At 40.4% G+C, this 13,991-nt stretch overlaps 4 protein-coding genes across 4 annotated transcripts; 1 reads left to right on the forward strand and 3 right to left on the reverse strand.

Annotated features, from left to right (window-relative positions):
• Window positions 1–1,019: 1,019 nt before the first annotated feature.
• Window positions 1,020–2,281, reverse strand: cldnf (claudin f). Its single transcript, XM_084673561.1, has one exon. The coding sequence runs from the start codon at window positions 2,169–2,171 to the stop codon at window positions 1,419–1,421; it is 753 nt and encodes a 250-aa protein (XP_084529687.1). The 5' UTR covers window positions 2,172–2,281; the 3' UTR covers window positions 1,020–1,418.
• Window positions 2,282–4,731: 2,450 nt separating this feature from the next.
• LOC146257388 (claudin-4-like) lies at window positions 4,732–5,364 on the reverse strand. The gene has a single exon (XM_084673562.1). The coding sequence runs from the start codon at window positions 5,362–5,364 to the stop codon at window positions 4,732–4,734; it is 633 nt and encodes a 210-aa protein (XP_084529688.1).
• Window positions 5,365–6,009: 645 nt separating this feature from the next.
• Window positions 6,010–7,166, reverse strand: cldna (claudin a). Its single transcript, XM_084673565.1, has one exon. It carries the CDS (start codon window positions 7,073–7,075, stop codon window positions 6,449–6,451), a length of 627 nt encoding a protein of 208 aa, XP_084529691.1. The 5' UTR covers window positions 7,076–7,166; the 3' UTR covers window positions 6,010–6,448.
• A 5,523-nt stretch (window positions 7,167–12,689) lies between these two features.
• On the forward strand, window positions 12,690–13,689 carry LOC146257390 (claudin-4). Its single transcript, XM_084673871.1, has one exon. The coding sequence runs from the start codon at window positions 12,690–12,692 to the stop codon at window positions 13,350–13,352; it is 663 nt and encodes a 220-aa protein (XP_084529997.1). The 3' UTR covers window positions 13,353–13,689.
• The last annotated feature ends 302 nt before the right edge of the window (window positions 13,690–13,991 follow it).

A 13,991-nucleotide genomic window follows, 5' to 3' on the forward strand; every position in this document is an offset into this window, starting at 1 on the left:
AACATGTATATACAGTACTGATCTATATATATTCATTGTTTTACGTTGGTTAAGTTACATTGCTTGTGTTAAGTTTATTCATAGCTTGAAACAAAGATATGTTTAAATATGTTTAAAAGCTATTTACAAGCTATGGTTTGAAATGTAAACGTAGTTAGAGATTTATATTTGACTAGCTATGGTAGTCTTGGCTATGTTTTGGCTGGATTACCATACACAACTATAGGCTTGTTTTTAACTCTTTGTAGAACTAGTGCACAGTGCCCATGATGCAGTCGGTTATTAAGATGTCGGTGAGACATACACACGCACAGATTTGTTGAACTACAGATAAGGCACAGTGCCCGTGGTGCACTAAGATGTGACTGTAGTGGAATGCTGTTATACTTGCCGTGCCAAGTTTGTGACTGGAAACAATTTAGCAATTCAGTCTTGGGGAAACGTACATCTGTGCTAATTGTTTCGACTACAGCACAATATCAGCTTATATTAGCTTAACCACCCTGCCCACAGGGCTCAACTGACATAACTCACAGATAAACAAGGTCCAGCATGGTTCAGTACCAGTCAGGAGCTGGTCAGCACTATGAACATCCTACAACATTTAATCTCTGTACCTTTTATGTCTGAGCTGAACTGTGCGAGTATGCATGTCTCAGTCAGACTCAGGGTTGAATCTAAAACTTCATTTGATTTGTCATTTTGGGGCTTCCTGGAATGCTCAAAGTGATCATGGCTAATGAGCATTGCCAATTATCATACACAGCCCCTCCATGTGAAGATGAAATGCTACTCAAAGGGCACTTCTAAATCACAATGTTCTCCTTATATTTTTGCCACAAGGGACAAAAAACAAATCACTAAATAATCCAAAAGACCCCTTTGTAAAGAATCATCAGAATCAAGACCTAAATTGATTTGTTGGATTAATATTGAACATGGAGTTCAACATTTGCTTACTCTTTAAGAACAGTAACTACGTCCTGTGAAACTTAAAATAACCACATTGTAGAAGGAGCTTAATTTGTACTTTTTTTTATTGCAAATCATTAATAACACAAATATATAGCAAGTCTTCACAATATATATTGTTTTATATTGTGTATATCATTTTTATTTACAAAAGAGAAGTTGATGTTTTAAAATCCATTCAATATCAACCAGAAATACTGACTTCTTACAATAGCTATGTACATGTCTAAATCATTTGTTTCTCAAACTTAAAGCAATGGTGCACAGATGTACTCTTCCAAAATCACACTAAAAGTACATATCTACGAGAATTATGATCTTGAATTACTATGTAAGTACATTAGTAAATAAAGGGGTGCAATGGTTACACTCTGCGAGGCAAAGTCAGGCAAAACAGTTGTTTGAAACATAAAGGCAAAAAAATTTTTACAGTTCCTTTGAGTTTTTCAGAGGTACCTTCCAGCAGAGTATGGTCCCGGCGCTGCATACTGTTTGCTGGGCATGTAGCTTGGTACGCCAGAATATGTGGGTGGGGGACCATATACTTTGCCATAGTTTCCTTGGTTCATCATGGAGCCAGCGTAAGGGTACATAGGAGCTTGAGCATAGGTAGGTCCGTACCCATACATTGGCTGCTGAGGTGGGCAGGAGGTGCAGAGGATGATGCCTCCAAAAAAAAGCAGCGCTGCAGAACCCCAACCGATGTAGATAGAGGCTCCGAGTTCCCTTCTCTGGGTCTCAATTGTCAGAGGGTTCGAAAAGTCTGTGATGGTGGTCGCTGCCGACCAGCAGACAGGAATGAGGACAAGGACTCCCCCGATTATCAGTAAGATTCCTCCGAGGATCATCACCTTAGCTTTGGAGGAGTCTTTGTCGAGGCAGCTGGTGCACTTGGCTCCAATAAAGGTGACGGCCAGGCCGATGAAGCAAAATAAGACAGAGATTATGACCAGGGCACGAGCGGACTGCAAGTCCTGTGTCAGCCTCATCACAGACTCGTTCATCTTGCACTGCATCTGTCCTGTGGACTGCATGACGCAATTCATCCACAGTCCGTCCCAGATAATCTGCCCAGTCACAATGTTGGCGCCGATGTAAGTGGTTACCCTCCACATGGGGATGCCACAGGTCACACATACCCCCACAAAGCCGATGATGGACAGCACCTGGCCTGACACCTCCTTGCCAATCCTCCCCATGACAAGAAGCTTCTTCTGAGCGGGTGAGAGAAGAAGTGTGTCCGTCTCGGTCTGAGTCTCTGGAGCTCTGCACTACCTCACTGACTCAACCCACACTACTGCACACTGCTCAAGGAGAAAGAATGTTTCATGCCACCAGGTCAGTTGTTCCTGCTGAACAAGATTCCATTTGATGTCAGACGAAACTAAGACAGATGACTGAAGAGGGGTGCCCATCCCGAAATGGCTTGCCTTTACAAAAGCTTTCTATCACATGCAATCTGTTGTAAACAATATGAACCTCCTACTCTTTACATCAACTCTCAGGAGTTTCAGGACAGTGAAATCAACACTGCTATGAATGAGGATCAGCTATACAATCAGGATAAGCTATACACCAACAATGTGTAAATAAACTGGTGTATACTTGGTGTAATGTTTTGGAAGAAAACTAATCTACGACAATAGTCATTTAGTTTAGTTCTGTATGTGACTGGACAAAATACAACTTGGGTGTGTTCCACACAATGTGTATGTTCAACAGGTAAATATTTACTTTAGTCTGAGTGATGACAGAGGTCAAATACTGTCTCAAGGCAAAACATCTTGTTTAAGTTTTTAACAATATTGCTGTACAGTATCTAACCTAGGAGGTGAGTTAGAGCTCACATACTGGGTAAAACATTTAAATAATAAATGAAGAGGATAAAAACATGTATTTACTAATGTGTGACACTGTTTAGATGGTTCAATTTGTTTATTTACCTATGGTCTTTTATTATCCATTTTAGTGGCAATTGTCCTTCTGTTTTGGAGTCATTCGGTATTTGAGATGTCCATTCTAAAGAGATCTCTGTCAAGAAAGGAAAGCCCTCCAGCCATGAAGAAGAATCAACTACGATCTACTCGGTTACAATGATTATTCAGGCAGCATGGTCCTAAATGAATCATGTCTGGTTTATTATTAGACTTTAAGTGACAACTTGCAATTACAGTAAAATGGTAGCAGGATCATTCCAGTCTGACCTGATTGTTGAAACCCTTTTAATACATGTTTTGATGATCATCAAGTTGCCCCCTAACATGGCTTCGTAGGGGGGTTACAGTCAGGAAAATGTTTTAAAAGGAGTATAATAATAACAGTTTATTGCATGAATTATGGAGGTCCTAAGGTTCACAATACAATGACATTAGTGAGGCAAAAAGCTGACAACATAATAACATTAACCCATTTAGTAGGTTATTGTTGTTGCATTGTGGACTAATGTAGCAGTGTCGTCATTGAATGCTGCTGTGTTGTAGGCTACATAATAATATATTATGTAATAATAGTTTTTTTGCAATGCACCTTTCTTAAATGTTTTGTTTGTGTTAATGCTGGTGAGTTCTGGATTAATGTTATAATGTTTGTCAGATTCTGTTTGCTTCGCTAATGTAATTAAAATACATTTGAGCTGCTTCCTCTCTCATTACTAATGCCTTGTCACTATTGAAAGGCTCTCCAGGAAAGGCTTTCTTTTTTGTCATACAGATGGCCTAAAACAGATCCGCCCAGTTTCTTTCCAAACACACCTACATCTAGTGAAAAACATTGTGCATCAATAAAACCACTGACAATAAACCGAAAGCGACTACCCCCGAAATGTCAAATGTAATGTTGGCCAATAAATCTTTTCACATAAACTTTTTTTCACATTTTAATAATCTATAGAATGAGTTTATTTGAAACAGAATGAAGTTAGGGTTTGGCAGCGTAACCTATGAAATTGCCCCACACTTTTGTTGCTGTTGGCTTGGATATCTAAGTTTTTTTTGCAAGCACAGATAATAGCATTCGCTGACTACCACTATCATGTACATGAGATGGGAAAGATGGGGAAAATATACCCATTTCTATGGTAGTTCTGGATTCAACCAGTATAACCTGTTTCCTCGTTGGGCCTCCAAAAATGGCTGGAGAAACTTCAAATTAACCAAAAGTATTTTTTAAGTAATACCCATTTTCACAATATAACCAGTAATGCACACAAAGCAGACCATGCAACTGAATATCTAATTTCACCCCAAAACCAAAGTCACTCCAAAGGTCAACATCTACAACAAGTAAAGTACGTGCATACCTGCACGGAACATTCGTTTATACAGAAACAAATGAAAAACTGCTGAACTGACAGGTTTTTCAACCGGTAAAACCTCACCGGAAAGTTGTAGCAGTTATATTATTATGTTGAGATGGCTTAGATGTTTGCACATAAATACTGCATTTACATTGATAGCCAAATTTGCTAAAACATGCACTGTAGAAACGGAAATAAGAACAGTATATGAAAGGATCCAAAATCTTGTATTCAATGCGATCTAAATGTACAGTGTACGTAAGTGTACTTATGTATGGTACATGTGCAGTAAATACTGTACGTACTGAATATTCTCTAGGAACAGTAAATAACCTTTCAAGTAAAATATTAACAGTATATACCAACAAACCATTTATGTAGATTTAGATCTGTTCTACAAAATGTTAAATGCTATCTGAGAGTTGTCTAGTGTCCTTCAGCACCCTTTAAGGTGGACAAACATCTCAGACATATTCCCTGGGTGTGGAAGTGGACCTCATAGGGACAAACTTGGCTGGGTAGCGGTGATCCTCCTTCGGGGGGCAGTTCCAACACAGAAGCCCTCCCCCCATTAACAGCAGCGTGGCAGCACCCCAGCCAATATACAGGGCTGCCCCCAGCTCCCTTCTCTGGGCCTCAATCAGCAGGGGGTTGTAGAAGTCCCTGATGATGGTGTTGGCTGACCAGGACACGGGGATGAGACAGAGAACTCCGGACACAATGTAAAGGACTCCAGACGCAATACACGCCTTAGCCTTGGAGCTCTCCTCTTCAATGCAGTTGGTGCACTTCCCACCGGCAATAGACAGAAATATACCAAAGATACCCGCGATAATGGAGATGATGATCATGGCCCGGGCAGCCTGGAGGTCCTGGGGTAGAGCCAGCATGGAGTCGTACACCTTACACTGCATTTGTCCTGTGCTCTGGACCACACAGTTCATCCACATGCCCTCCCAGATGTTCTGAGCTGTGACGATGTTGGCACCAATGAAGGCCGTAACCCTCCACATAGGCAGAGCACACACTACTAGGACCAAGAGCCATCCAAGTAACGCCATAATCATGCCCATCATCTGTATGCCCTGAGAAGCCATCTTGTCCGGATAAAGCACACTTAAACCTAGCTCCGAGGGTTCTCGTCCCAAAGTCAAAAGATAAATGAGACAAAGGAGACTAGTACTTATAGACTGTGTTGTTGTAGGTGGGGTTGCTGAAACTTCTTGGGATATGCAGGTATTCTACAGTCCCAGACTTATGTTTATACACAAACAGTGTACAAACTAGTGACCTCCAAGACAGCTGACATACCAGTAAAACAATACCTTCAAGGTCACAAACGTCGACAGGCTATATTCACGTTTATATATTCTCGTTTATCTACCACACTTGCATATGAAATCTTTAAATTAAGTGGCTATTTCAATAAAGGTAGCACTGATCAGATCACATGTTTATGGGACTGGGCATTTCACCAGCATGTCTCATTCTTGAATTTCAAGAATTTCAATTGGCTGTGTAGTTAACTGTTTTATGTGTCCAAGTACACATTGCTAAGGGTATGCCACTAGATTAACATACACCATGATATTGATTTAGTGTTTAGATTATTTTGTTATTGGTGCTAATCTGTTGGCATCTGTGAAGCTCCTCGTTATGTTGCCTGTAATAAGGAGCTATACAAATAACATTGGGTTGGATTTTATAAAAATTATGGAAAAGGTTAATAAAACAAGAAACAATTTATTCTCCTTTGCAAATATTTTGTATCTTTATGTACAGCACGTTTTTATCACCATGAACCTTTACACATTAATACAAAAAACACGAAGGATAACAAAATCATAATTTGTAAGGATGTCGATGTAAATATAAAAGAAATTAAGATACAATTCCTAATTCTATTTCAGTAGTAGGTAATATATAATTTGTCAGCATCCATGCATTTGGAATACTGCATTTTTAGCTGATGCAGTTCAATCATGCTCAACTGGGTGTGGTGCCACTCAGCCCCTCAACGATCAGAAGGAACTGCCTCATTTTCCTGAAGTGCTGTTTGTCTAGAGCTCAAGCTAAATATATTGAACCAAAACCTTGAGGAACAGTGAAGTTAATACTTAACATTGAAAATAAACATTCCTTTTCAGCCTTTTTTCTCCTTGAAATCTCAAATTGTCCAACTCAAACAAAATTTTTGTGAGCTGCAGATCTGGTGGCAGAGTACTTGGTATCGTAGGCATCATCTTTATTGGGGCAGTTGGCGCACAGGAGGCCCCCTCCCAGGATCATTAGAGCTGAAGCCCCCCAACCGATGTATAGCGATGCGCCTAGCTCCATTTTCTGAGAACTGATCAATGTGGGATTGTAGAAGTCCTTGATGATGCTGTTGGCTGTCCAGCAGACAGGAACGAGGCACAGAACACCAGCAATGATAAAGACCACACCTGAAACCAGGCCTATCTTGGCTTTGGCTCTCTCATCTTCCACACAGTTGGTGCACTTGCCCCCTACCATGGCCAGCAAGATCCCAACCATGCCAACCATGATGGAGATGATGATGAGGGCACGGGCAGCCTGGAGTTCCTGGGAAAGATTCAACACGGAGTCGTAGACCTTACACTGCATCTGTCCAGTGCTCTGGACCACGCAGTTCATCCAGATGCCCTCCCAGGTGGTTTGGGAAGTGACAATATTATTTCCAATAAAGGCAGTGACCTTCCACTGGGGCAGGACACAGACCACGATGACAGCGATCCATCCAATGAGGCCGAGGCAAGTGCCCAGCATCTGAAAGCCAGCAGATGTCATTTTCTTGATTTCCTTTATATTTCTGCAGTCGTGAAAATAAAGTTTAAAAGTAAATGCGCCTTAGAAATCAGCCGCTATGTCTTGCTTGAGAGATCTCCAAGAATAAGAGTGACAACACATCTGGGACAGGTGCTTATATACTCTTGTCGTAGGAAGGGCCTGGCAGTATTCCATAGCTGCTATGACAGCCCCCTCCCTCCCACATCATGTGTTGTCAGGACGTGTTGTGTCTCATCTTGTCATAGGTGGAACCCATTTTTGGTGATAAAATTTTGCTAGGAAACTCAACCACAATGTTTGGCAACAGCTTTTGAAGTGCAGTGTCAAATGTCTTTACTTCCTCTCATTTCAACTCAATCTGTAAGGAAATTGTATCTATACATTCATCAACAGCCAATACATCAAAACAAATACATCCATCTATGCACAGGGGCATAACACATGGGCAAATAGTTGCTTACAGTAGCTTCTATAGTCAAACTGTATCACATACTCTTTAAGGTCAATAATCTTATTGAAGAATTAAACAATAATGGTTATCACTTTGATGTAAAATATATATACACTGTCTGTTCATTTATCTATCTATCTATTTAATGTAACTAACTAACTAACTAACTAACTAACTAACTAACTGTATATATATAGTGAGAAGGTGTGTAATGACATCCAGACACCAACAATATTACAGCATAATTGACAGTCAGAACTTCCGATTTCCATTTCAAATGCCCATTCACAGACACACAGATGTTCAAAATATCTGAGCAGATTACATTTTTGACCGGCAATGCAATAGATGAAAAACCATTCCAAGACCAAAATTGAACAGCAATAAAGAAGAAACTCAAATGATGCTCTGGAAATTAAATTATAGGCCTGAATGCACATTATTCCAAAAAGACTTCAACGAAATCCATACTTATCATCCAAGTGTTAATCAATCGATTAAGAACTAGACATCCCATCATATTCCCGCCAGAGCCGTCACTGCTGTTCAGTGCTGTTCCAGCTATGGGCTGAGACATAGGCTTACTTTGACAATGGGACACCTTGAAAGCAAGCAAAAGGAAAAACACAGGTAAGTCTGACCTTGCAGTGTGGTGACTGGCAGTCCTTGGTAGGGCTGACCTTGCAGTGCGGTGAAAGGCAGTCCTTGGTAGGGCTGTTTCTGTCCCTTGCTCTTCGTCTGGAGGATGTGTTTGCTCTGGCGGGGTTCTTGCTTGTTCTCTGGTCGGGGGTGTGCAGTATAGAGGAGACAGAAGACGTTACAGAAACGACAAACAAAAAGCAAGGTGATAGTAGTAGTTGGACAGAGCCCCCCCCTCACACACACACACACACATGGTTGAATGGATGGGAGAGAGAGAGAGAGAGAGAGAGAGAGAGAGAGAGAGAGAGAGAGAGAGAGAGAGAGAGAGATAAGGGTTGAGTCACACATGAAAGAAAGCACTGTTTTAGGGCCAAATCCGCTGTTAGGACAATAAAGTCTCTGTTTTACTCAGCTAGTTAATTAAAGGTACTCTGGCTTGAGACTTGAGATTGAGTTCCACACACAGGTAAGCACAGAGGAATTTCACAATTAAGGCTTCGTGGAGAGATGGCTTGGGGCATATCACCTTCTCACTGAGATTGCTCTTAGTGCTGGATATCAGATAAGCCTTAGAGGGGTCTTCTGTTTGTAGATCATACACCCGACAGAAGATCACATAGTAAACATGTAATCAGACTCTCAGGAAAAAAACAGTTCTGCTCTGCTGAAATGTGTCAAAAACGAATTTGAATACATACTGTTTTCTTGTACAACCAACCGTAATAAGCAATTTCCCTTTTTTATAAATAAGGAACAAGATGTAGACCTATGGTGTCTTTTAATTAGCTGACACAATCAAATCTGGCCAAAACAAAAATCCTTTCTAACTTTTATATAGGTTTAAAAGTTCCAGTCCGACTTCCTTCCAAGGACACACTCGATGTGGTTATCACATGCCCAGATAAACAAAAACAGCAAACATTATCTTATGTTGTGCCATACCTTTTCAGAGTCAAAATGTGTGTACTTCCACATAATTATCACAGCTCAATACAATTACAATTGATTTTTTTAAATTACATTTTAAAATAATATGATTTCAAAGGGCATGTGGAAGTAAACAAAGAGTAAAACAATGACAGATAACTGTCATTTGTTTGCTATTAGTGCTAATCATTCACCCTTGTGAATTTAATACACTCACTTTGGAAATAAAAACTGAGTAAAACACAATTCATACAAACTGAGACAAAGAACAATTGTTTTTGTAGTTTTAAGATTGTGATTCTCAACTCTAATGTGAGAACATTCTGCAAGGGAATAGGAGACATGTATTAGCAGGCACAGCCCTCTGTGCCAGGTCTGAGATTTACACTGACGGCTGCTAGTTCTGGACTTAAGCAATCAAACGAACTTCCCAAAACCTGCTCAGTGACTTTGGATTTTGTTTACATATAATACTTGTGTAAAGGCCAATGAGTTGGAATGCAAACAACATTGTGCTGTAAATTTAAAATGTTTCTAACCCTAACCCTAACCCCCCAAAAATAAAACCTTTTACAACCTATTACTAGTGTTTACATATTGGCAGGATAGTATTGAAGTCATTTTGAAGGGACAGTCAGAGTTTCATTGAGAAATCCAAGTGGCATGCGAGTCATGATGATCTTAAGTTGAATCTTAACCTGAGTAGCATGAGACATTCAATGACTCACGCATGTTTGGAAGTGACATCACAACCTCACAAGCATCAACAAAATAATTATTTTGAGTTTTTGGCATAGTTGGTCAAATACATCAGAAGCCCCCAATCATTTAAAATGGGTGTTTGGTTTACTGCCTTGAAAACGTAGACATTAACTAGTTATTTTAAACTCAAATTATACGGGCTTAATATATTTCAAGTTATATATCTAAATGGAGGTTGTGTACATGGGCTACTGTGTATTAAGTGTTCAAGAAATAAATGGTGTTCTGCAATATGCCATAAGTGACTGGGAAAGATGTTGGGTGAGAAAAAAGCGGATTTTCCCTCAGGGGTTTTCCGTTACTCATTTGCATAGACCTAACTCCAAAGGGCAATGTTACACGATGGCAGTATGATCATTCATACATTTTAAGGAAAATCAGGTACTTGACATTTTGAAGTATATCATTGTACTGCTATGAGGACGAAATGTAAATCAAATTGACAAATTAACCCTCATTTAGTATGCTTCTTAGTCGGCCTGTCTGTCTTTCTCTGTCTCACAATTACTCACTTAATGTGTCTTAGTTCTCAAAAGAAGGTAAGTCTCTACATAGAATGGTGATTCGTGGAAAGAGGTTCTATGTGTACATGGGTAGGCGTGACAAGGTAGGCCAGCCACTTATTGTTACAATTAGAATCTGGTTTAACCTGCTTCCGCTCCCATGGCAGGCTTCATGAGGAAGTGTTCAAGTGTGCATGTGAGCTTTTCAGGAAAAGGTCAATCTACATACAGTATCAGCTTTAATCCGAGTTATTAATTGAAGGGTCCCAACAAACTGTTTCTGTTTTACTGTAAAAATATCTACCAGCATCTTGTGAATATCAATGGGGAAAAATTTGCTAACAATTAGTTTGATGGTAAAAGTAAATACACAAATCCTAACACACCTTTTTGTGTGACATTTAGTCATTTAGCCGACGCTCTTATCCACAGCGACAGAGTGACAATTTACTTGTACATTACATGCTTTGGTTACACCTTCAAACAATTTTTGAAAGAACATTTCCCTCCTTTACCACAGGGCGGTGACTTGTTACAGGGCCCATGAGTCAGGGATGCACAGCTCCACCAATCATCTCCACTGTTGTTATTCAAACTGTCATGGAGGTATTCTGGGCAATGTGGAGGGTTAACAGACAAGTGTATTGATGCAATGTTCTCAGATTTCTGAAAGAAACATAGCGGTGGTGACAAGAGGTGACACTGTTGAGATACAGTAATACTGTACAACCTGTATAAACTGAATGTAATTTACAGTTGGAGCCAGTTTGACAGTTTTAACTCAAAAACCAAAACATGCAGAGTTGGAGACAACATAGAGAAGGCAACACTGGCTCCCTCTGGCTGCATGTCTTGCAGACAGTAACAGAGGTACAGTATGTGATTGTCGTTCGCAAATTCAAGAGTAACCTTCAGTCCACACAGACTCAGTAATGGGTTTCACTGTACATAAAGAATTGTTACTGTCCTATGATTTTAATCTATTACATATCTGTCATTACGTGAGAATGTTGTCTGTTGTTGTCATAACCACCTGTGTATTGTATCCATGGCATTGTATCCACTTGTAGAACACAATACTGAAAATATTAATTTCTGCCATAGCAGAGGAAACTAAACAACCAAAATGGCACGTTTCAGGTGTGGTTTTTCACATCTGAGAAGAGTTTGAGATAACTGTGACCTCAAGCTAACACGTGAACCTAGAAATGACCTTGGTTCATTTAAAGAAGCCTTAGTATTAACACAGACCTGGTTAGCCATCCTTAACCAGCAAGATAGTGAGTCTGTAGTTCAAAGAAGAACGAACAAGTATCAGTATGATTTGGATCAAATTAAATTGACTTCTCTTTGAGTAGCTAACAGTTGCAATTGCAACAAGTTGCACTCTATGCTTATACATTAATTCCTTGAAAGCTAAACTGAATCAATATTGTTTAATGCTGTGAGTGTTGTGGATCCATGCAACATAGCTGCATAGCAACATAAGGCACCATGAATTGAAAGAAAGGGGAAAAGTATATAGAGTGTTTTTCTTTCAATACCTAATGTTTTAAGATACTTTGTTACATGTTAATGATAATGCCAAACATATAAAAGATTATAATGTAGACTATAATTGAATACAATGTATTTGAGCTGTTTATCCCTAAACACTCAGCCAGTGGTGTTCCTAGTCCCCTCTATGAGAGCTTATGCATCTCACTGACTGTGAACAAAGCCTGTTATTGTCTTTAACTCCACAGCAGATCTTATTGAGAGAATGAGACGGCATTTTGTTTTAATCAAGGTTAATAGAATAAAAGTGATAAACACTCAAGGTCTTTCTCAAAAAGAATAGTAGCTTCTTTTTGCTGTGTTCCAGTCTCTTTCATGGAAACAGTGGGCAACATTTGCAAAGCAACATTACTATCCTAAAACATAATATTTTGGTCCTGTATTAAAAATGCATTCCAGAATATTGTTATAATATAACATATTATAATATTGGAAACTAAGTTTTTTTTTATGATATCTCCCCCAGACAAAAACTAGCTGCTCATCGAGAATGTAGTTTGAACATGTAAAAAGAATTTACCAAACATTGCTACTTGAACGTAAATATAATTCCACCTTGAACTGACTCCACCTTCCATCTTCTAAGCAGTATAAAGAAGCTAGAATTGTTTCCCCCCTCTCTCCTTGTTCCCTCTCTCACATAAAGCCTTATCCAGGACTCTGAGCCAGCGAGATCTGATATCGCCTTCATCTTAAGAGGGCTGAGCCTGAGACAGAGCTCCTTCTATCCAGAGCACCCAGGGAGCACCCAGTGTCCAACCCTGCCCAAACGATGTATTCGGCCGGCATTGAGATTCTGGGGATGATCCTGTCAGTGGCGGGCTGGTTAGGGGTCATGGTGGCCTGCGGTCTGCCCATGTGGAGGGTAGCCGCCTACATCGGTCAGAACATCGTCATCTCGCAAGTGATCTGGGAGGGCCTGTGGATGAACTGCTCGGTGCAAAGCACAGGTCAGATGCATTGCAAGGTGCACGACTCCATGCTGGGGCTGCCAGTGGACCTGCAGGCAGCCCGCGCCCTCGTCATCGTCTCCATGGTAATGGGCATCGTGGGCATCGGCCTCTCGGTGGCCGGAGCCAAGTGTACCAACTGCAGTTCGGACGCAGGGAGTAAGCCTCGAATTGTGCTGGCAGCTGGGGTGACCTTCATCGTGGCAGGGCTGCTCCTGCTGGTCGCCGTGTCCTGGACTGCGAACGCCATTGTCCTGGACTTCTACGATCCGCTACTGGAGGAGACGGGGAAGAGGGAATTTGGGAACTCGCTGTACTTTGGCTGGGCTTCCTCCTGCCTGCTGATCATAGGGGGAGCTCTCCTGTGCTGCTCCTGTCCCCCTAAAGCACGGCGCAGTGGGAATGTGTCTGTGCCCCCCAGGGTGGACTATACTGCAGTCAAGTCCATGTCTGTCAACGGATATACAAGGAGGGACTATGTGTAAACCTGTGTTCTATAGAATCAAAGACTCCCCTTTCTCCTTTTGGGCTTCTGGGAAATTAGTGTAAGTGAGCCCCTTCTTTTGGTTGGAAGGGGTGAGACATACAGTCGGAGTAGAACATATTTGTGGGACCAACAATATGAAGAATGAAGCAAACAAAAGTACTTTCATTTTTGTTTAGCTATAAATATTAGGGCCAAGCATACATGAGTACAATTTTAATGCTAAACTAGAATATACACATTTTGCCTTTTTAGATTTTGGTTGACTTGTAGTAGATTTGCACTAGGTCTTTTTTCCACTTAACGCTTTTGTACTGTTCGTAAATGTATTTTCATTTTAAATGATACCTACTCATTGACGAAATTATTAAAGAAGTATTTCTGTGCTTCATGTAAATGTATTGCTCTTTAGTATATATCAAATAAATAAGTTAATTGAATTGTGAGGAAAAACTGTCATCCCTTTGAATTCTCTATTTAATATTGCTGAGAACAAATTTCTTGCAAGAGGCTTCATCACCAGAATGCTGTGCTTTCCTTGTTCTAAGCACGTGGGTAAACTAGGTCTGAAACTAACATTAGGGAAGGAGACTCAATTGGAGACTCAAGTCTCAAAAATAGACCAAAGTAGAGTGCAGGA

The sequence above is a fragment of the Hypomesus nipponensis genome, chromosome 15, assembly GCF_054491055.1.
Source record: "Hypomesus nipponensis isolate SF chromosome 15, ASM5449105v1, whole genome shotgun sequence".
Classification (NCBI taxonomy): Eukaryota; Metazoa; Chordata; class Actinopteri; order Osmeriformes; family Osmeridae; genus Hypomesus; species Hypomesus nipponensis.